The sequence below is a fragment of the Carcharhinus amblyrhynchos genome, chromosome 15 (assembly GCF_965287045.1).
Source record: "Carcharhinus amblyrhynchos chromosome 15, sCarAmb.v2.hapA, whole genome shotgun sequence".
In the NCBI taxonomy this organism is placed as follows: domain Eukaryota; kingdom Metazoa; phylum Chordata; class Chondrichthyes; order Carcharhiniformes; family Carcharhinidae; genus Carcharhinus; species Carcharhinus amblyrhynchos.
The window spans coordinates 31,828,149-31,845,774 of NC_137338.1; the positions used below are offsets into that span (position 1 = coordinate 31,828,149).

The 17,626-nt window shown below is 43.3% G+C and overlaps 1 protein-coding gene across 1 annotated transcript in view; it reads right to left on the bottom strand.

The window, feature by feature from the left end:
- LOC145353527 (sperm-associated antigen 17-like) overlaps positions 1-17,626 on the bottom strand; it is a 194,436-nt gene that overhangs the window by 123,470 nt on the left and 53,340 nt on the right. Inside the window, exons 16-22 of the mRNA XM_080204336.1 lie at positions 17,440-17,523; positions 16,721-16,797; positions 16,261-16,371; positions 15,234-15,388; positions 11,924-12,123; positions 6,048-6,136; positions 4,505-4,750 (exon numbers count right to left, since the gene is read on the bottom strand). Of these exons, the coding sequence (XP_080060462.1) occupies positions 4,505-4,750; positions 6,048-6,136; positions 11,924-12,123; positions 15,234-15,388; positions 16,261-16,371; positions 16,721-16,797; positions 17,440-17,523 (962 nt within the window). The remainder of the gene's footprint in view (positions 1-4,504; positions 4,751-6,047; positions 6,137-11,923; positions 12,124-15,233; positions 15,389-16,260; positions 16,372-16,720; positions 16,798-17,439; positions 17,524-17,626) is intronic.

Consider the following 17,626-nt stretch of genomic DNA (forward strand, 5'->3'; position numbering starts at 1 on the left):
GCCCCCCTCACCCTAAGCCCGTGGCCCCTCGTAATATTTGTTTCCAATCTAGGAAAAAGCTTACCACTGTTTATTCTATCTATACCCTTCATAATCTTATACACCTCCATTAGATCTCCCCTCATTCTCTGTCTTTCTAAGGAAAACAGCCCCAATTTGCCCAATCTTTCCTCATAACCCAGTCCTTCCATACCAGGCAGCATCCTGGTAAATCTCCTCTGCACCCTCTCCAGGGTCTCCACGTCCTTCTGGTAGTAAGGCGACCAGAACTGGATGCAATACTCCCAATGCGGTCTAACCAACATTCTATACAACTGCAACATTAGACACCAGCTCTTGTACTCTATACCCCTTGCTATAAAGGCTAACATACCATAAGCTTTCTTTGCAACCTTCTCCACCTGTACTTCAAAGACTTGTGCACTTGCACCCCCAGGTCCCTCTGCGTTTCTGTACTCTTAATAGGTCTATCCTTTACCATATAACTCCCCCCTACATTATTTCTTCCAAAATGATTCACCTCGCATTTATCAGGATTAAATTCCATCTGCCATTTATCTGCCCAATATACCAGCCTATCTATATCCTGCTGTATTGCCTGACACTCCTCCTCACTGTCTGCCAGTCCAGCCATCTTAGTGTCATCTGCAAACTTGCTGATGACACCACGTACTCCCTCTTCCAAGTCATTTATATATATTACGAATAGAAGAGGTCCCAGTACTGAGCCCTGCGGCTCAGTAGTGACAGACTTCCAGCTAGAAAAAGACCCTTCCACTACTACTCTCTGTCTCCTTTTACCAAGCCAGTTATCAATCCATCTAGATACCTGTCCTTGTATTTCATGAGCCTTAACCTTTTCAACCAGCCTACCATGAAGGACTTTGTCAAACGCCTTACTGAAATCCATATAGATGACATCAACGGCTCGTCCTTCGTTGACCGTTTTTGTCACCTCCTCAAAAAATTCTACCAGATTCGTAAGGCACGACCTCCCCTTAACAAAGTTATGCTGCGTATCCCTAATCAGATCGCAATGCTCTAAATGCATATACATCCTATCTCTAAGAATCCTCTCCAACAACTTCCCTACCACTGACATCAAACTCACCGGCCTATAATTACCAGGGTTATCCCTACTACCCTTTTTAAACAACAGTACCACGTTCGCTATCCTCCAGTCCTCTGGGACCTCACGTGTGTCCAAAGAAGAGACAAAGACTTGCGTCAGAGGCCCAGCAATTTCATCTCTCGCCTCCCTAAGCAGCCTAGGATAAATGCTATCAGGCCCCAGAGATTTATCAGTTTTAATGCTACCTAAAAGCCCTAACACTTCCTCCCTCGTAATGGATATTTCCTTCAGCTGGTCTACAGCTCCCTCCAAGACAGTACTGGACATCAAGCCCCTCTCCTTCGTGAATACTGACGCAAAGTATTCATTCAGGATCTCCCCCATTCCCTTGGACTCTAAGCACAGTTCCCCTCCTCTGTCCCTAAGAGGACCAATTTTTCCTCTAACCACCCTTTTGTTCCTAACATAGGAGTAAAATGCCTTTGGATTTTCCTTAATCCTGTCTGCCAAAGCCATTTCATGCCCCCTTTTCGCCCTTCTAACTCCTCGTTTGAGCTCCCTCCTACTCTCTCTGTATTCCTCCAATGCTCTCTCCGTTCCCAGTTGCTTAGACCTAACATACGCCTCTTGTTTTTCCTGACCAAGTCCTCAACATCCCTAGTAATCCACGGATCAGAGGCTGAATGCCCGTGACCGCTGAAGTGTTCACCAATAGGAAGAGAACAGTCTTGCCCGGTGATCGTCGAGCGGTGTTCATTCATCTGCTGTCATAATGTCTTCATGGTCTCCCCAGTGTACCATGGCTCGGGACATCCTTTTCTGCATTGTATCAGGTAGACAACGGCCTCAACCAGGATCTTGGATTCATGTCACACTATTTGTAACGCCCATAACTTGCCTGGGCTTGCAACATCTGACTTACTGTCCTGTCTGGAGACAATACACATCTCTTCAATCTATGCTTAATGCTATCTCCACTCAAATTGTCTACACTGTTAAGACTCGACTAGCTGTAAAGACTCACATTCTAATCAGTGTTCTGTAAGCTGAGTGTGTGCTTTCATATGCACTGTTTGTGATCAGAACTCTCCACTCACCTGATGAAGGAGCAGCGCTCCGAAAGCTAGTGGTGTTTGTTACCAAATAAACCTTTTAGACTATAACTTGGTGTTGTGAGACTTCTTACTGGACAAGTTATCCAGAGACTCAGGTTAATCTACTGGAGCATGGATTCAAATCCCATCAAGGCAGCTAGTGGAATTTCAATTCAATTAATAAATTTGTAATCATAAAGCTAATCTCAATAGTGGACATCATGACTGTGCCTCTTTAGGGAAGAAAATCTGCCATCCATACATGGCCTGACCTGCATATGGCTCCAGGCCCACAACAATCTGGTTGACTCTTAAGTGCTCTCTGATATGGTACAATTCAGAATTGGCAACAGATGCTAGCTAGCTTTGTCAGAATAAAGAATAAGATAAAACACCATTGCACATGTAAAATTCATGGAATTTATGGCAGCAAATCTCTCAGTAGGGGAAGTGCTCTTCTTGAACATTCAAACCACAGCTGCAGAGGCTCAAGAGTGCAATCTATTTTGTCAAACTATCAAATGGAGATGGCTGTTATTCAGACACAGGGCCTGATTTTACCATTTTGATTCCAAGTGCTGAATCCGGGTGTGATTCAGATCCGACTTGTAAACTTGTTCTCAGGCGCCCCTATTTACACTCAGCCAGAAAAAAGTTGTGAGTCTGAATCATACTGTGGACGAGGCTTATCGCGCCCGAAATGCTGCTGCTCTGATCGGCGTCTTCATCTGCGCATGCGCAGTTTAAAAAAAAATTTGAAAAACATAAGAACATAAGAAATAGGAGCAGGAGTAGGCCATCTAGCCCTTCGAGCCTGCCCCGCCATTCAATAAGATCATGGCTGATCTGTCGTGGCTCAGTTCCACATTCCCGCCCTCTTCCCATAACCCTTAATCCCCTCGCTTATCAAAAACCCATCAACCTGCGTCTTAAAAATATTGAGCGAGGCAGCCTCCACCACTTCAACGGGCAGAGAATTCCAGAGATTCACCACCCTTTGAGTGAAAAAGTTCCTCCTCAACTCCGTTCTAAACCACCCCCCCTTTATCTTGAGGCTGTGCCCCCTAGTCCTACTGTCCTTTCTGAGCGAAAACACTCCGCTGCCACGTTGCTCACAGGCCACAAAACTTTGGATAAAATGGCCCGGGAGCGATGGCTCCCCCAAAGACATCACCCCACCCCCACAACATAACTGCCCCTCCTTATTCACCCACACCCCCCTCTACCCAGACAGATCGCAACTCCCTGCCTCACTTCCCTCCCACTGATCGCCTGCAGAATGTCAGCAACCACCGCCCCCCCTCCCCACCACCTCCTCCTCCCCCACCCTGCCACACCAGAAAATGATCTGGCCTCCCTCCTCTTGCCACTCTGGCCTCCCTTCTCCCCACTCCCTACTCCACCAGAGAATGATCTGGCCTCCCTCCTCTCCCCCTCCAATCAGAGAACAATGTGTCCTCCCCGTTCCTCTCCCTCCACCAGAGAATGATCTGGTCCCCCTCCCCCCCCAGCTACCAATCTGAGTTGGAGAGCCGCCAGAAGGTCTGAACTTACCTCTTTGGAAGCTGGAGCGCCCAAAACAGACCTTTGTCGAGCGTGTCTGTTTCATGTCGAATCTGGACAGGCGAACGCGATGGTAAAGGAGGAAATGCTGGTAAGTTTGGGTGTCCAATTCATTAAATCAATTTAAATGCATGCAAATGCCTGTTTTGGGTGCAGTGCTGATTGTGGCCTTTTTTGAACCTTGGTAAAGGGAGAAATTGGCATGGGCGCTAATCACGCTATTCACCTCATGTCTGACTTTACCAAGTTTTTGCGCCTGAAAATGAGCACAATGCAATGGTAAAATTGGGCCCAAAGTGAGAATCTCTGAGCTTTGAGGAATAAAATCTTGAAAAGAGTTTTGGTATTTTCAGCTGACACCTCCAGACACAATGCAGTAATGAGGTGCTATAAAAGTCTTTGTTCTCCCAACTGAGATGTAATCCTCCTGCACTGCAAATTACCTAAGTCCCAGAAAACAACTCAGTCTGTCGAACAATTAATGGACAGCCCTGAATCCTGGCTCTCTTTATTTCTGTAGGTGGACTGAAATCCAAGGAAAATACAGGCTACTTGCTGACATTAAGTACATCCATGCCTTTAACAAATGTCAAGTGCCTAAGATGGAAAATCCACGGATTGAGAAAATAAAATTCCCCATCTGCATTCCACAATGCTGACTTGACCCTGGTTGTATCTATCCTATCATCTTTTATCAATGTGTAACAATTTTAATAATTATATCTCTAGGTGTGAGTGTTAAGAGTTTAGCAATTCGTAAAGAAATGCGACAAACCTGGTAGAATTTCTTGACTGGCTCGTCTGGTACCTTCTGAGCTTCTGGCTCAATCTCTGGAAATGAATCTTGCTCTTCTTTGATGGCTTTACTTTCCACTTTGCGTAATCTTTTCGATAACCTACTTGACTCCAATGGATGTACATTTTCTTCCTTCTTTTTGCTGGCTGGCCTTTCTTTCTTGCCTTTTTTTTCTTGTTTTTTCTGTTCCTCCTCTTTCAACCTCTCCTGATCTTTCTTCCAAGCCTATGAATCAGGAAAACCGTAAATGCATTAAGAACGTACAAGAACGTTTGCATCTTATAAGCTGGTTAGCAATATTTTTTAGTGAGTGATAACATAATTTTCAAAAGGAAAGTAACTGATTTTTTAAGTGACATGATTGAAACTTCACCATAGGTTAAAGTGAAATGTCATGAATAAATTAATAAGGTATGGTGATGCAGATGAGGAATCTCTGATTTGAGGAATTTCCAGCTGTGGAAATTCAGGCAATTTCTCGCCTTTCTTGCAATCTTACTTCCTTGCTCCACCCATTGGCTGGGTAAGATCGCCGCCACTGTTTCTTAAAAAAAGGTGGGCGTTTGTTAGCTCAGTCGGCTAGATGGCTAATGTGTGATGCATATGATGCCAATAGTGGGTGGATCCAATCCCACCATTTTACTGGCTGTAGCAATTTATAAAGGCCTGCCTTCTCACTTTGCCCCACACTGGCAGGGTGATGCCCCTCAAGCTATCTATAATCAACTGGCTCTCTCTAATGCCTATAGCCCTTGTGAACTATGGCTAAATGAATACAGGGGACATAAATGACTGCAAGAGCTCAGCAAAAAAGTTTGAGAATCACAGGTCTATGCACTTGACCACAGGGCAATCAATTTCACAAGTTAAGGTAAATGCACAATACAGCAGATGCTGGAATCTGAAACAAAAACAGAAAAATGTTAGAAAATCCCAGCAAGTCTGACAGCATCTGTGGAGAGAAAGTAGAGCCAAGATTTTGAGTCTCTGACCCTTTGTCAGAGCTCTGATGAAGAATTATCCAGACTCGAAATGTTGGCTCTACTCTCTCTCCACAGATGCTGTCAGACCTGCTGAGATTTTTCAGCATTTTTCTGTTTTTGCTTCACAGGTTAAGGTGCTATTTTACTTTATAAAATGCGTTTTTCACAACATAGCGCTAACGGTTATAGTCACCCTGCAGTGTGCCAAAGGTCTTCCTAAAATATGAAAAAAAATCCTCACACTGGAAAAGGGTCCAGGGTCAGGGATTGGTTAATCGAGCAGACGAAATTCATGCTCAATTAAGATATGTCAAAATCCCGTCAAAGTGGAAAATCTCAATTTCCATCTGTAACGTGGTGCAGACAACATTGATGTTCCATTCTGAAATTAAAACCTACAGAACTGGAATTTCTGATACATCATGAAACATGTAAAATGCCTACGCATGAAATTTTATTTACAAGCAAGTTACAATACTGTGGGAAATGTACAGTGGGAAATAGGTTATACTTTTGTGATACAAATGCAAAATATTTACTTTAAGTGATCCCTCTCGAATGAAAGAGCCATTATTTTTTTCCTCTTCTTCTTCAATTTCGGTTTTGTTTGGCGGTCCTGTAACACTCACTTGGGAAAAAAAGAAATTACATTACAGTACCGCATCATTACAGTACCAGCTAAGACCTACAATCAAGAAGAAAGAACTTTTTTAAAGTAATCTTTCAGGACTTCTCATGCTGCTTCAGAACCAATTAAACTCAAAGAGGAGTCATTACAGTTTTCCTGGAAAATAGCCTTTGGTCTAAAAATCAGTTCTGTGCACTAAACAGTTTGCAATTGTCCCAGCCCCTTTCCAATAGTGTAAACTGCATCGCATCCAGAAAGGGCATGAGGCCAATTACCATTTTTAAAGTAGCATTTAAATATGCATAGCCCATTCGACAGCGGATTCTTTCAGTATTTTCTGACCTTCTGGCATGTCGCAAGAACGGCAAGTATCACTGTTGGCATGCTGGCCAGGCTATGGGGTTGGGGGCCATTGAAGCCCCCAGGTGTCAGGAGCATGGTTGGGCAGTGCCCACTGACACCACCCCCGATCCCCCCAGCCATAACCTAAACCTATCACTCAATAACAACAAAGCCAAGCCTCTAGAGCAGATAATGAAAATTTAGACATGCATGGCTAGGATTTACTACCTATTTAAGTAACAATCTTAAAATCATGTGGCAGGCACTTAATTGTGATCCTGGCAGGCAAGTTTCTCTCCTAGGAGCAGGACAAATAGGCTAAGTCAGAGAATTGTTAATATGGTCTCCAATTCCTGATGCAGTGCTTTCCTGTCTCAAATCTTTGATTTTCTCCAGGAGTACTACACTAGAGCATATTAGTGACCTTGTCCACTAACTTTGGGCACACAGGAGCTGCATGATAGACTTGAAACATTGGCTCCATTCTCTCTCCACAGGTCGTGGACCTACACTAAGTATGACTAGACACATTAGTCCACTAAATTTGGGCACACAGGAGTTTGGACAGTTAAGAAGAAGTTACATTGCAGAGTGTCTTTCATGGCTTTCATGTGTCCCAGATGTTTCACAGTCAATGGAATACCGTTTGTAGTGTTGTCACTGTTTTGTAATGCAGGAAAGGTGGCACCCTTTTGTGCAAGGTAAGGATCCATAAACAGTAATGACCACATAATCCGTTTCAGCAATGTTGAATAAGAGATAGTATCAGGGGAATTGAGAGTATTACTCTGTTCATTTTCAAGAAGTGGCATGGGAACTTTTATAACTATTTGAGAGGCAGATGTGGTGGCAGCTGAAAGTTATCACCTCCTCTGCAGTACAGAGTTGATCTAGATAATGTGCTCAAATGTCTGGAATCAGTATCATAGAATCCCCACAGTGCAGAAAGAGGCCATTCGGCCCATCAAGTCTGCACCAAGGTGTACCCAGGTCCACCCCCCCCGTTATCCCAAGTATTTTGTTGCTAATCCCCTTAACCTACACATCTTTGGACGCAAGGGAGCTATATAGCATTGCCAATTCACCTAACCCATATATCTTTGGGCCGTGGAAGAAACAGAAGAACCTGGAGGACACCCATGCAGACATGGGGGAACGTGAAAACTCCACACAGACAGTCACCCCACCAGCAGTAGGACTTGAGCACTCAATCTTTTGGCAAGAGTGAGCCATGGTTGCATTTAGAATTTTTTCTGCCTTTATTGCACCTGAATCAACATTCAGAGTCTAAAGGGAATGGCACTACTTTCTAGGAATTGATGATAAATAATCGTGCACTTTAAGTGTTGGCAGTGAAAGCAGAAAAAAGCCATGAAGATGGGTACCTGGCATAAAAATAGCTGTCCAGCACATGAAGGGTTAAAAGGCATTAAACCTGCACTGACTTCCAACACAGACACTGACTTTCAAACACAGACAATTACTTAAAATTTAAACCACAGGACAGACAGTTAATTGAATTAAAACAGTGAACAGATGCTTCAGGAAGCCAGGCACCTTAAAAGAGATAAAGAAAGTCCTGGGACAATGGGGTCTGATAGGGAGATTAAGAACAGGAATGTATAAACACAAAGGAACCATGTGCTACAAGAATAGAATAAAATTAAGTCATTGATAAAGAGGAAATGTACCCATTCATGGAACAATGTGATATTGAAACGATAATGGCTGTACCTGTCCATAATAATGAGCTAAGAAATGTTGTACCCATTTGACTATAATGATGTGATAATCATGTCCGGTCCACCTATTGTGTAAAGGGTATAAAGGTAGACCGCTTCTATTGTTTCATCGAGAGAAGGTAGCTGTCCAGTACAGCGGGGTGCTGGTGCCTTTTCTCCACAAAGCTTCGTTAAATAAAACTGTATTGTTGTTCCTCCAGTCTGACTCTGAAGTGGTAATTTTCCCACAACATTTGGCGTAGTCGGGCAGGTTCCTATTTCTGGTGAGATCGATTGGCCACGATCAGCACCGGGGTAGAGATCACTGAATCTGTGAGAGTTGGAGAGGGTCAAGAATACAGTTTGCAAAGGGGTTAAACTAATATTTGTAGTAATAGGTACTAACTGCTTGCTGATAGTGATAAGTAACTGTGACTTGCGCTGATCAACAAGAGGACAAGGTAGTGTCTGTCTCTGAACCTCACCTTAGACTGGACGTTAAGAGGGGAAATCGCCCACGCTAAGGTCAGGTATTGAAGTAGAGAAAGAGACACCAAGGGCACTTAGGATTGTATTGTAAAGCACAAGTGGCAGAGGTCGGTTAACATCAAACTCTGTAGTGGCGAACAAACACAGAGTTGCCATCTGATTGCATGAAAGTTTGTGAAGTTGGGAATTGTACTGTCAAGTTTGTGTTGTGAAAGTGGGGCGGAAAAGGAGCCTGATCAACTCTGACCTAAACCGGACTCCGGTGGAGAAGCACAGCGCCAAGGTGGTAACAGTGGACACCGTGAGTATAAATTGAAACCCTGTAAGGGCAGTGAAACACCGGTGCTAGAGCAGTAATAGTGTCCGTGGTTGTCCCCTGATACGGCAGTCAAACACTTCACTGGGAAGTAGTCATGGCCGGGGTTGTTGGAGTAAACCCTGTAACGGCAGTGGCTGGGGTTGTACCCTGTAACGGCAGTCAAACACGGTGCCAGAGCAGTAATAGTGGCCAGGGTTGTGCCCTGTAACAGCAGTCAAACACTTTACTGGGAGGTAATCGTGGCCAGGGTAGTTGAAGTCTGCAAAATGGCAGAGAATAGAGTTAAAAGGGAATATGCATGTTCCCTCATTGAAATTTACTTGACAGATAGGAAACAGTTAATTAAGGGAATGCAAAAAGATGGCTGGGACAGTTCACAGACCTTACAGCAGCAAAGTGGATAGATAAAGAAAAGAGAAATAAGACGAAGAAGATAGGAGTAATGTTAGTTCATCAGTTAGCCGGTCTAATCGAGGAAGTAGTCGCCTCTACTAAGAAGGAGTGAAGATAAAACAAAGATTAAAGAATTAGAATCTCGAGTGAGGGAACTGGAGAAACAAAACCAGATATTAGAAGAGAAGCAATGGAGAGGGGAAACTGTTCCTCAACTTATGAGTCCACACAGCAGGGACCAACCGCTCCTCCAGAGGAGTGGGAAGCGCTAGAGCACAACTTAGCGCCAGTAACCAGAGGGGGGACAAAGGCAAATTATAAATGCTTCACCCCAGGTGAGAGACAGCAGATAATGGCTTCCCTGGGTAAATTACAACCTAGAAGCACAAACACTAAATTCTGGGAAGAATTAGACACAATCTGGGTAGGGCACCAATTACACCTGAGAGACATACACCAGCTGGTCAGGGCAGCCTGTCCAGCAGATAAGTGGAGGCAGGTAGCAGGTGGACCTGCCGCTCCTCCAGCACAGGATTATAGTGGGGGAAGGTGGACACATGTAGTCCCCCTAACATCGGAGATAGATGCCCAATAGGCACCCTTCACCCAGTTTAAAACAGAGATTCAGAGAGTATTAGGGAATGCTCCCATTAACTGGAGCAGAATAACCACAACAAAACAGTTAAAAGGGGAAGGAGCTTCTGAATACGGGGAACGATTGTTCCAGGTATATCGAGAATGCTCAGGGCAAGGAAACCCAGGTCGTTGGGATCGAGCATTCATCCAGGCTTTTAAGGATGGGCTCTCTAGCGCTCACCAAGCCATCATAAAAATGGGAGTGATTATGTCCCAAGATTACAATGAGTTGGTAAAGTGGGCTAGCGGTGTACCGGGAGAAGAGAGATACCAGGCAAGAACAAGGCTAGAAAGAGTAGCAGCTTATAGTTATGGGAATGGAACAAAGGCTAAACTGACTTGCCACAACTGTGTGCGGCAAGGGCACTTTGCGAGGGATTGCGGGGCCCCACGGAAAGGGAACAGATTTGGGAACAGTGGAAAACCTTGTGGCCACTGTAATAAATGTGGACACACAAATGCAGTGTGTTGGGATAAGCGTGGGGAAACCCCAACCCGATACATGACCACAGCAGAACCGGAGGGACCACAGGACCGCTGGGATCAGCAAGACTGATGGTCTGCAGCCCCCATTCACAAGGGTAAGAAGGAGGGAAGGATTTATGTGTCAGCACTAGTAGGGGGCAGGCAATGTGAAATGCTAGTGGACACAGGAGCATCTACATCTGTCACCGACCTACCCTTACCCACTACAAATAAAATGATTTACCTGACTGGGATAGAAGGGAACAAGACACCTGTCTACCTAGGCGAGACCTAAGCGGGTCCAGGAGGAAGGAGGATGGGGAGAGGAGGAAGGAGGGTGGGGAGAGGAGGAAGGAGGGTGGGGACCGAATGCCTCAGCCTCTCAATCTGCATAACGAGGGCTGTGAGGTTGGTGAGCAAACTGCACACTATACAGGGATGCAGACACAGAACATTGACAAAAAGGTTAAAAGGAATGTAGTGGTAATTGTGGATAATGATGTGATAATCATGTCCGGTCCACCTATTGTGTAAAGGGTATAAAGGGAGACCGCTTCTATTGTTTCATTGAGAGAAAGTAGCTGTCCAGTACAGCGGGGTGCTGGTGCTTTTTCTCCACGAAGCTTTGTTAAATAAAACTGTATTGTTGTTTCTGCAGCCTGACTCCGAAGTGGTAATTTTCCCACAACAGCAGCATGCATGCTTAATGGTATTCGCGCAAGATGAGGTTGCCCATCACTTAACTTCTTCCTGGATTGAGTGCCGATGTCTGGGGTGCCTCCACTAACCCTGACTTACTTATTTAGATGCACAACCCTACTGATCCCAAACAGCACCTCCTTCCTCTACGTAAACTAATGCACTTCTATATTGGAATCTGCAAATAAGGCAGCTAAGTGTCTTCAAGCAGCCCTTTCAGAAATCTCTGCAGACATAGATTTCTCCTGTATAGCCAAAGGTATTGTGAAAACATCTTGCCCTTTAAGCAGTGCACCTTTTCCTTCAAAATGTTAAGTCCCAAGGAAAGATATTTTGCCACTGGGAGCTTCATAGAGAATATTGCAGCTATTCGGATTTAAAATTACTTTCACAATCCTGCCATTGAAGCTCCATGGTGAAGTGTGCAATACTAATGCATAAACATACTGGAAGTACCTCAAGCAATATTTTAATTGAAATATTTCCAATAGACACTGAACCGTTAATTCAGAGAACAGTTAGTTCAGTGTCATCCAGACTAGAAACGTTGGCTCAATTCTCTCTCCACAGATACTGTCAGACCTGCTGAAATTTTCCAGCATTTTCTGTTTTTGTTTCAGACTCCAGCATCCACAGTAATTTGCTTTTAACTAGTGTTCTTTTTAAGTTAATTGAATTTTTTGATGCATTAGCAGTAAACATTTGAAATTATTAATGACATACTGCGGGCTCTACTTGCAGAACTGTCTTTTCCCTTCTTCTGTTTGTCATAACCAGGTGCAATGGGTTCTGGAAATACGTCAGATGAAGTTTTGGGCAATTTCAGGGACTCCAGTTCTTTTGCTGCCAGTTCAGCTTGATATTTAACTTCTTCTTTGTCCACCCAGTCTGAGATTGAGGAGGCAACATATTCCAAATAATTTCTGTGGGGGGATGGTATTTGATATATTAAAATTACAAATTCATACAGTAACTAGAAATGTAAATGAAATATTTTAAAGGCACTTAAAACTCGAGCCCATCCTCACTCTAATATAGCTCTCAAAAGATCGGTCTTTCAAATCTGAAGATTAAAAGGGTGGCAATTCCAGTGCCATTAATGGTATCAAATTGGAATGCAGGCTTTGACACCATTCTTATTTATGCATTATTTCTGTCTGAACTTCCCCAGATTATAATACTATTAATCGCTCCCCTACAATGTGGGATGAGGTGGTGAGAGTGCATCCCCTGGCTGGCCCTATGCAGATAAACAGTTTGATAAGGAGGCAGAACCGTAGTATAACCATGCAAAGTAGAGTGCCTGAATAGTTTATTAATACATCACACAAAAGTGGAACTCCAAACAGAAACACTGGTAGGTTCAGTGATGCAGAGTAAAGGTCCTGTTGCATGAGAGCCATGCCAAAGGGGGGCACTTTTTTGCTGTCTCTAGATTCCATGCAAAGCATTTTCAAAACCCAAGTACAGTGAATAGTTTATTAATACATCTCACAAAAGTGGAACTCCAAACAGAAACACTGGTAGATTCAGTGATGCAGAGTAAAGGTCCTGTTGCTTGAGAGCCATGCCAAAGGGGGGCACTTTTTTGCTGTCTCTAGATTCCATGCAAAGCATTTTCAAAACCCAAGTACACATTTGCTGCTCAGAGTTAATGCATTTTACATTGCTGGCACATTTCTCCTAAGGCCCTCAAAACAAATACCATAGCAACAAAAGCATGACATGCATAAACACATTGGCCAGGATACTCTCAAAAAAAATTCTAAGTCCCCAGTTTGTGGAAAAATGAGATAACTTCTGCTCATCTTTTTAGTGTGATTTTCAGAGTGAATCTCTGACATTCTGTGCATCACGGACTGCCTGAGCGGGATTCCCTCTGAAAATCAGTGGGCAGGACCCTTTCCTGTCTGAGAGGCCAGCAGCATAGCGCTGATTGGGTAACTGTGCATGCGCCAATCTGTCAGCATGGAGATCAGTGCATGCACAGTGGCCTCATGTTGCTGGCCTCTTGATTGCTGGCCAACCTCACAAACCCATATTGTTCTCCCTCTGACTACACCCCACCCACTGATCGCTGGCTTCCTGGATCTCACTGCGTTATCCCTCCAGCCAGCCCCAATCTACCCAAAACCCTCACCCAGTCAGCCCCCATCCTCTAATTTCCCCCCCATTGACCCACCCCCCCACCTGCAGTCCCAACCAACTCTGCCATCCCTCACCCGGATGGCCAGTCCTAATCAACAACCTCCACCCGTCTATCTGCACTTCCTAATGCAGAGTGGCAGCGGGTCCCTACCCATCCATTGCGCCCCCAAAGGTTCTGCCCCCCAAAAGACTTTGCCCTCTCTGGCCCCACCCCTTGGTACTGCCCAGTGGTCAGTGCCAAGGTGCCTCTGGGACAGTGACAGTTTATCCCTTAGGCAGTGCCTGCGTGCCAGACTGGCACTGCCCAATGGGCAAAACCCCGATCTCCTGCGGGGGTCTCAATGACCTCTGCTCCCTCCAGCATGCTCGGCTGTCTGTTCCCCATTAGTGGAGAACAGTTGGGCTAGTTGCGGGGTGGGGGAGGAGATGCGGGCGGGCCCGGAGACTTCAGTCCTGGGCCTGCTAATGAGATGGAAATTAAGGTTTCTATATTGTCATCAGCTTCGTGTCGATTTCCGGGAAGCCCGCGAAACGGCCTCAGTTGATGTCTCCTGCCCCATTGCGCTGAGGAGCGCAATGGGCTGGAGTATTGCTCCCATTGTCACCATCTATACGCTTTTCAAACTTACAACATCTAAACTATATTTTACTGTTTGCAGATCAAATGAACTGATAACAGAAGTGGGCAAACCTATACTACAGACCCACTAACCTGACATTATTTACACCTTTCAAGGAAGTCATTGTGGACATCACTTATAGAGGTGAACAGATTTTTAATTAGTAAGCGTTCGAAAGGTGATGGTGAACAGGCAGGAAAGTGGATTTGAGGCCAAGATAAGATCAGCAATGATTGTATTAAATGGAGGAGCAGGCTCGAGGGATTAAATTGCTTACTCCTGCTCCTGGTTCTTATGATTTTTATGATGTTTATTACAAATTATAAACAGTATGTGGGAGCCGAAAGAGAAAATGCTAGAAAATCTCAGCAGGTCTGGCAGCATCCATAAGGAGAGTAAAGAGCTGATGTTGAGTCAAGGTGACCTTTGTCAAAGCTAAAAGGCATAGAAAGTGGGAGCTATTTATACCGAAGAGTGAGGTAATGAAAGGTGAGTCATAGCCACAACAACAAGGGGAAAGGCTGCTAATCGCAGACAATAGAGAGAAGAGAATGAACGGTGTGAATGACCATACAGCAGAGAAGCTGAAATCAGAGGGTAAGCTGGGACAGCTGAAGATGTGAGGGGAAGGAGAGAGGTAAACTTGAAAAGAAGAGGGAAAAAGGAAGCAAAGGGGGAGAAAAGGTAAGAAAAGGGGGAGGAAGAGTGGGGGGGGAGAAAATTAAAGAAAGACGGTAAATAAATAATAGTAATAAAAAAAGACAGTAAAGAAATAAAAGGTAGAGAATAGTCAAAAATTAAATAAAATAAAAACAAAGGGTTGAGGTGGGGTAGAGCTCATCATCTGAAGTTGTTGAATTCGATGTTGAGACTGGAAAGCTGTCACATGCCTAGCTGGAAGATGAGATATTGTTCCTCCAGTTTGTATTGAGCTTCACTGGAACAGGCCATACAGACATGTGACATGTCTGTCCACTCAAACCATGAGGCACACTTGCAAATGGGACAGAACAAATTGGTTACTGTACTATTTTCACAATCTGCACTTATTAATGTTAATGGCCTTAAAATTATTCTCAAACATAAAATGTTAGGCCACATCTCTTGTAAAGTTGCTTTAGTGCTGAACTCAAAGCTATACAAAAATCACAAAAGACATAATGCTATCTGAAGTTTCTCTTAACATATTACTGACATGCGTAGGTTAATTTCAATAATTAGCTATTTTCACTTGAGCAGAAATCCAGGTTTGCAGGAATACACACCTGAACCCAACATTGGAGTGAAGGGCAGTTTCCCAGGATTGATTACACTTGTGTTGTTTATTCATGGGGTTATGTAAGACTAATAGTATAGAGTTGTCCTGTTTGTAGTGGTATGTTTCCACACACCTATAAAATTGAATAGCTTCCTGAAGAACCTGCAATATACATTTTACATATTTATATTGACAAAATGGGAACAATGGCTATAATGTTCTTTACAGATGATTTGGATGCAAACAATTTGCTGCACTTCAAAAAACTCTTAATTTATATTCAATGCAAAACTTTTACTTCCACATGCAAGCCTGCATTCTTTCTGACTAATAATGTAATCTTATTTGTGGTTTATGGGTTAGCATGTTGCATGGTGAACAATTTATTCACCAGAAGTATTAGTGAGGTTATCATACACTCTTAATGAAAGGAAGACACCACATTTATAGACTGTGTAATCTAGGCTAAAGCTACTCAGTATAAGTTATAAACTTTTGGCAAAGCAAGCATAAATTAATGGGTAAAATTGACAATACAGGCCTAAAATGTTATTGGTACTTAAAGCGGGTTAGGTGGATTGGCTTTGCTAAATTGCCCCTTAGTGTCAGGGGGACTAGCTAAGGTAAATGCATGCAGTTAGAGGGATAGGGATTGACCAGGATTGTGGTTGGTGCAGACTCGAAGGGCCGAATGGCCTCCTTCTGCGCTGTAGGGTTTCTATGATTCTAAAATGGTTTGAAACAAAATGACATGATGGTTAGAATCTTTTCATAATTTTTTGTGGCATACTTACTTTGACCTCTGCAGAGATGTACCCAATTAGAGTGATCTAGACGCACATTCTAAGCAATGAAGCAAAGCAATGACAGTCCATAGTACATAGCATTGCTACCAGATATGACAGCTGTGTTCTAGTTCTAGCATCATCTAATTTTATTTGCATGCCTATATTAATCTCTTGAGTAAAAGTGCATAAAACCTCACTGGTGAGGTAATTTGAAGGTTATGTTTAACAGAGTGACATATGGGTTACCTGTATCAAAACAAATGGATCATGTTGTTCGGCAAAACACCATTCCATCAGTGATCGGAGCTGTAGCCTTTGTATATATTTTATATCAATCTTTAGGTTATCATCTTTACCCTAAAAGGAAAAACACAATTGTTTGTTCTTTGGGAATATGGGATTAGAAGATTACTCCGCTTGCATGCAGTTTTAAAATAAAGTAAAATAAACAGCATGGAACAACAGGAACATATATGGACTTATTCATGATGGGAACAATTTAGGGATCTGGTTCTCATAATGGAGACAGGCATGGGCGTATCTTGGAAAATAGATTGCATCTTTGTGATCGCCTAAGATGGTCTCCATGTGAATGCTGCTCCAATTCAATTGCTGATTTGTGGAATCACCCCTACTCTAAACAAAGCCTGATATCTTTTACATACTCTTTTCAGTTTTTAATTTGTATCTGTATTTAGAATTGTACCTTTTTATCTTCATCATCTGTTAAGCTATCTTTTCTGGTTTTCTCATCAACCGTTTCAGAAGTATCTTCAAAGGGCACTGAAAATTAATTTAAGATCTTAGTTTGTTGGAACATCGGTTATTATGAAGAGATAATTTTACAAATATGCTTTTGTGGCGGAGGACTTCACCGGTTGGCAGTGCTCATGATTTTCCAATAATTTAATGTGCACGGTGTAGTTGAATTTCCATTATGCGCTGCTCCCTGGTATCATAATCTTGCAATATTAATCTAAATGTACCTTTTTCATACTAATAAAAACTATTAAGCAACAAATAGCTTAAATCAAGTTAGTGCACATTATAGGGATAATCCCCTGTGAAAATTGTACCAATTCTACTCAGTGTGTGAATGAAGTCCAGGAAGTCAAAATAAAGTTACTACCAGGGTTTTACTTGTAGAATCAAATCTACCAAAGTCAGCTGGCCAGTTTACAAAATCTATAAATGGAGTGGGAGTTTATGGCCTCGCTCATGCCAAGACCGGAAAATTCCACCCGAGGTCAACTGACATTTCCATCATCCGCACCTCACCCGCTCTGATTCCACGGCAGGTGGGTTGGCAGAATTCCGGCGTAAGTGTCTCAAAGACCTTTTTCTTTAAATCACAGACTTTGAAACAATATTTCATTCCCTTTGAGTGACCAACATAAATTAGGTGCAAAAAGGACTGACTTATACCTGTACAGGATAGTTCCATGGAATACACGCTGTTCTCTCTTGGCTTGCCACTACCAAACTTGAAAGGACAAGCTTCTGCCCCCTCTGAAAAGAAAAGCAGAATAACTCTGCAACTGAATACAGTCTTTGTTCAACAGTTATCTCAAAAGATGAAAAGCTTTATGTGACTTGGGTGTCATGTTTCATC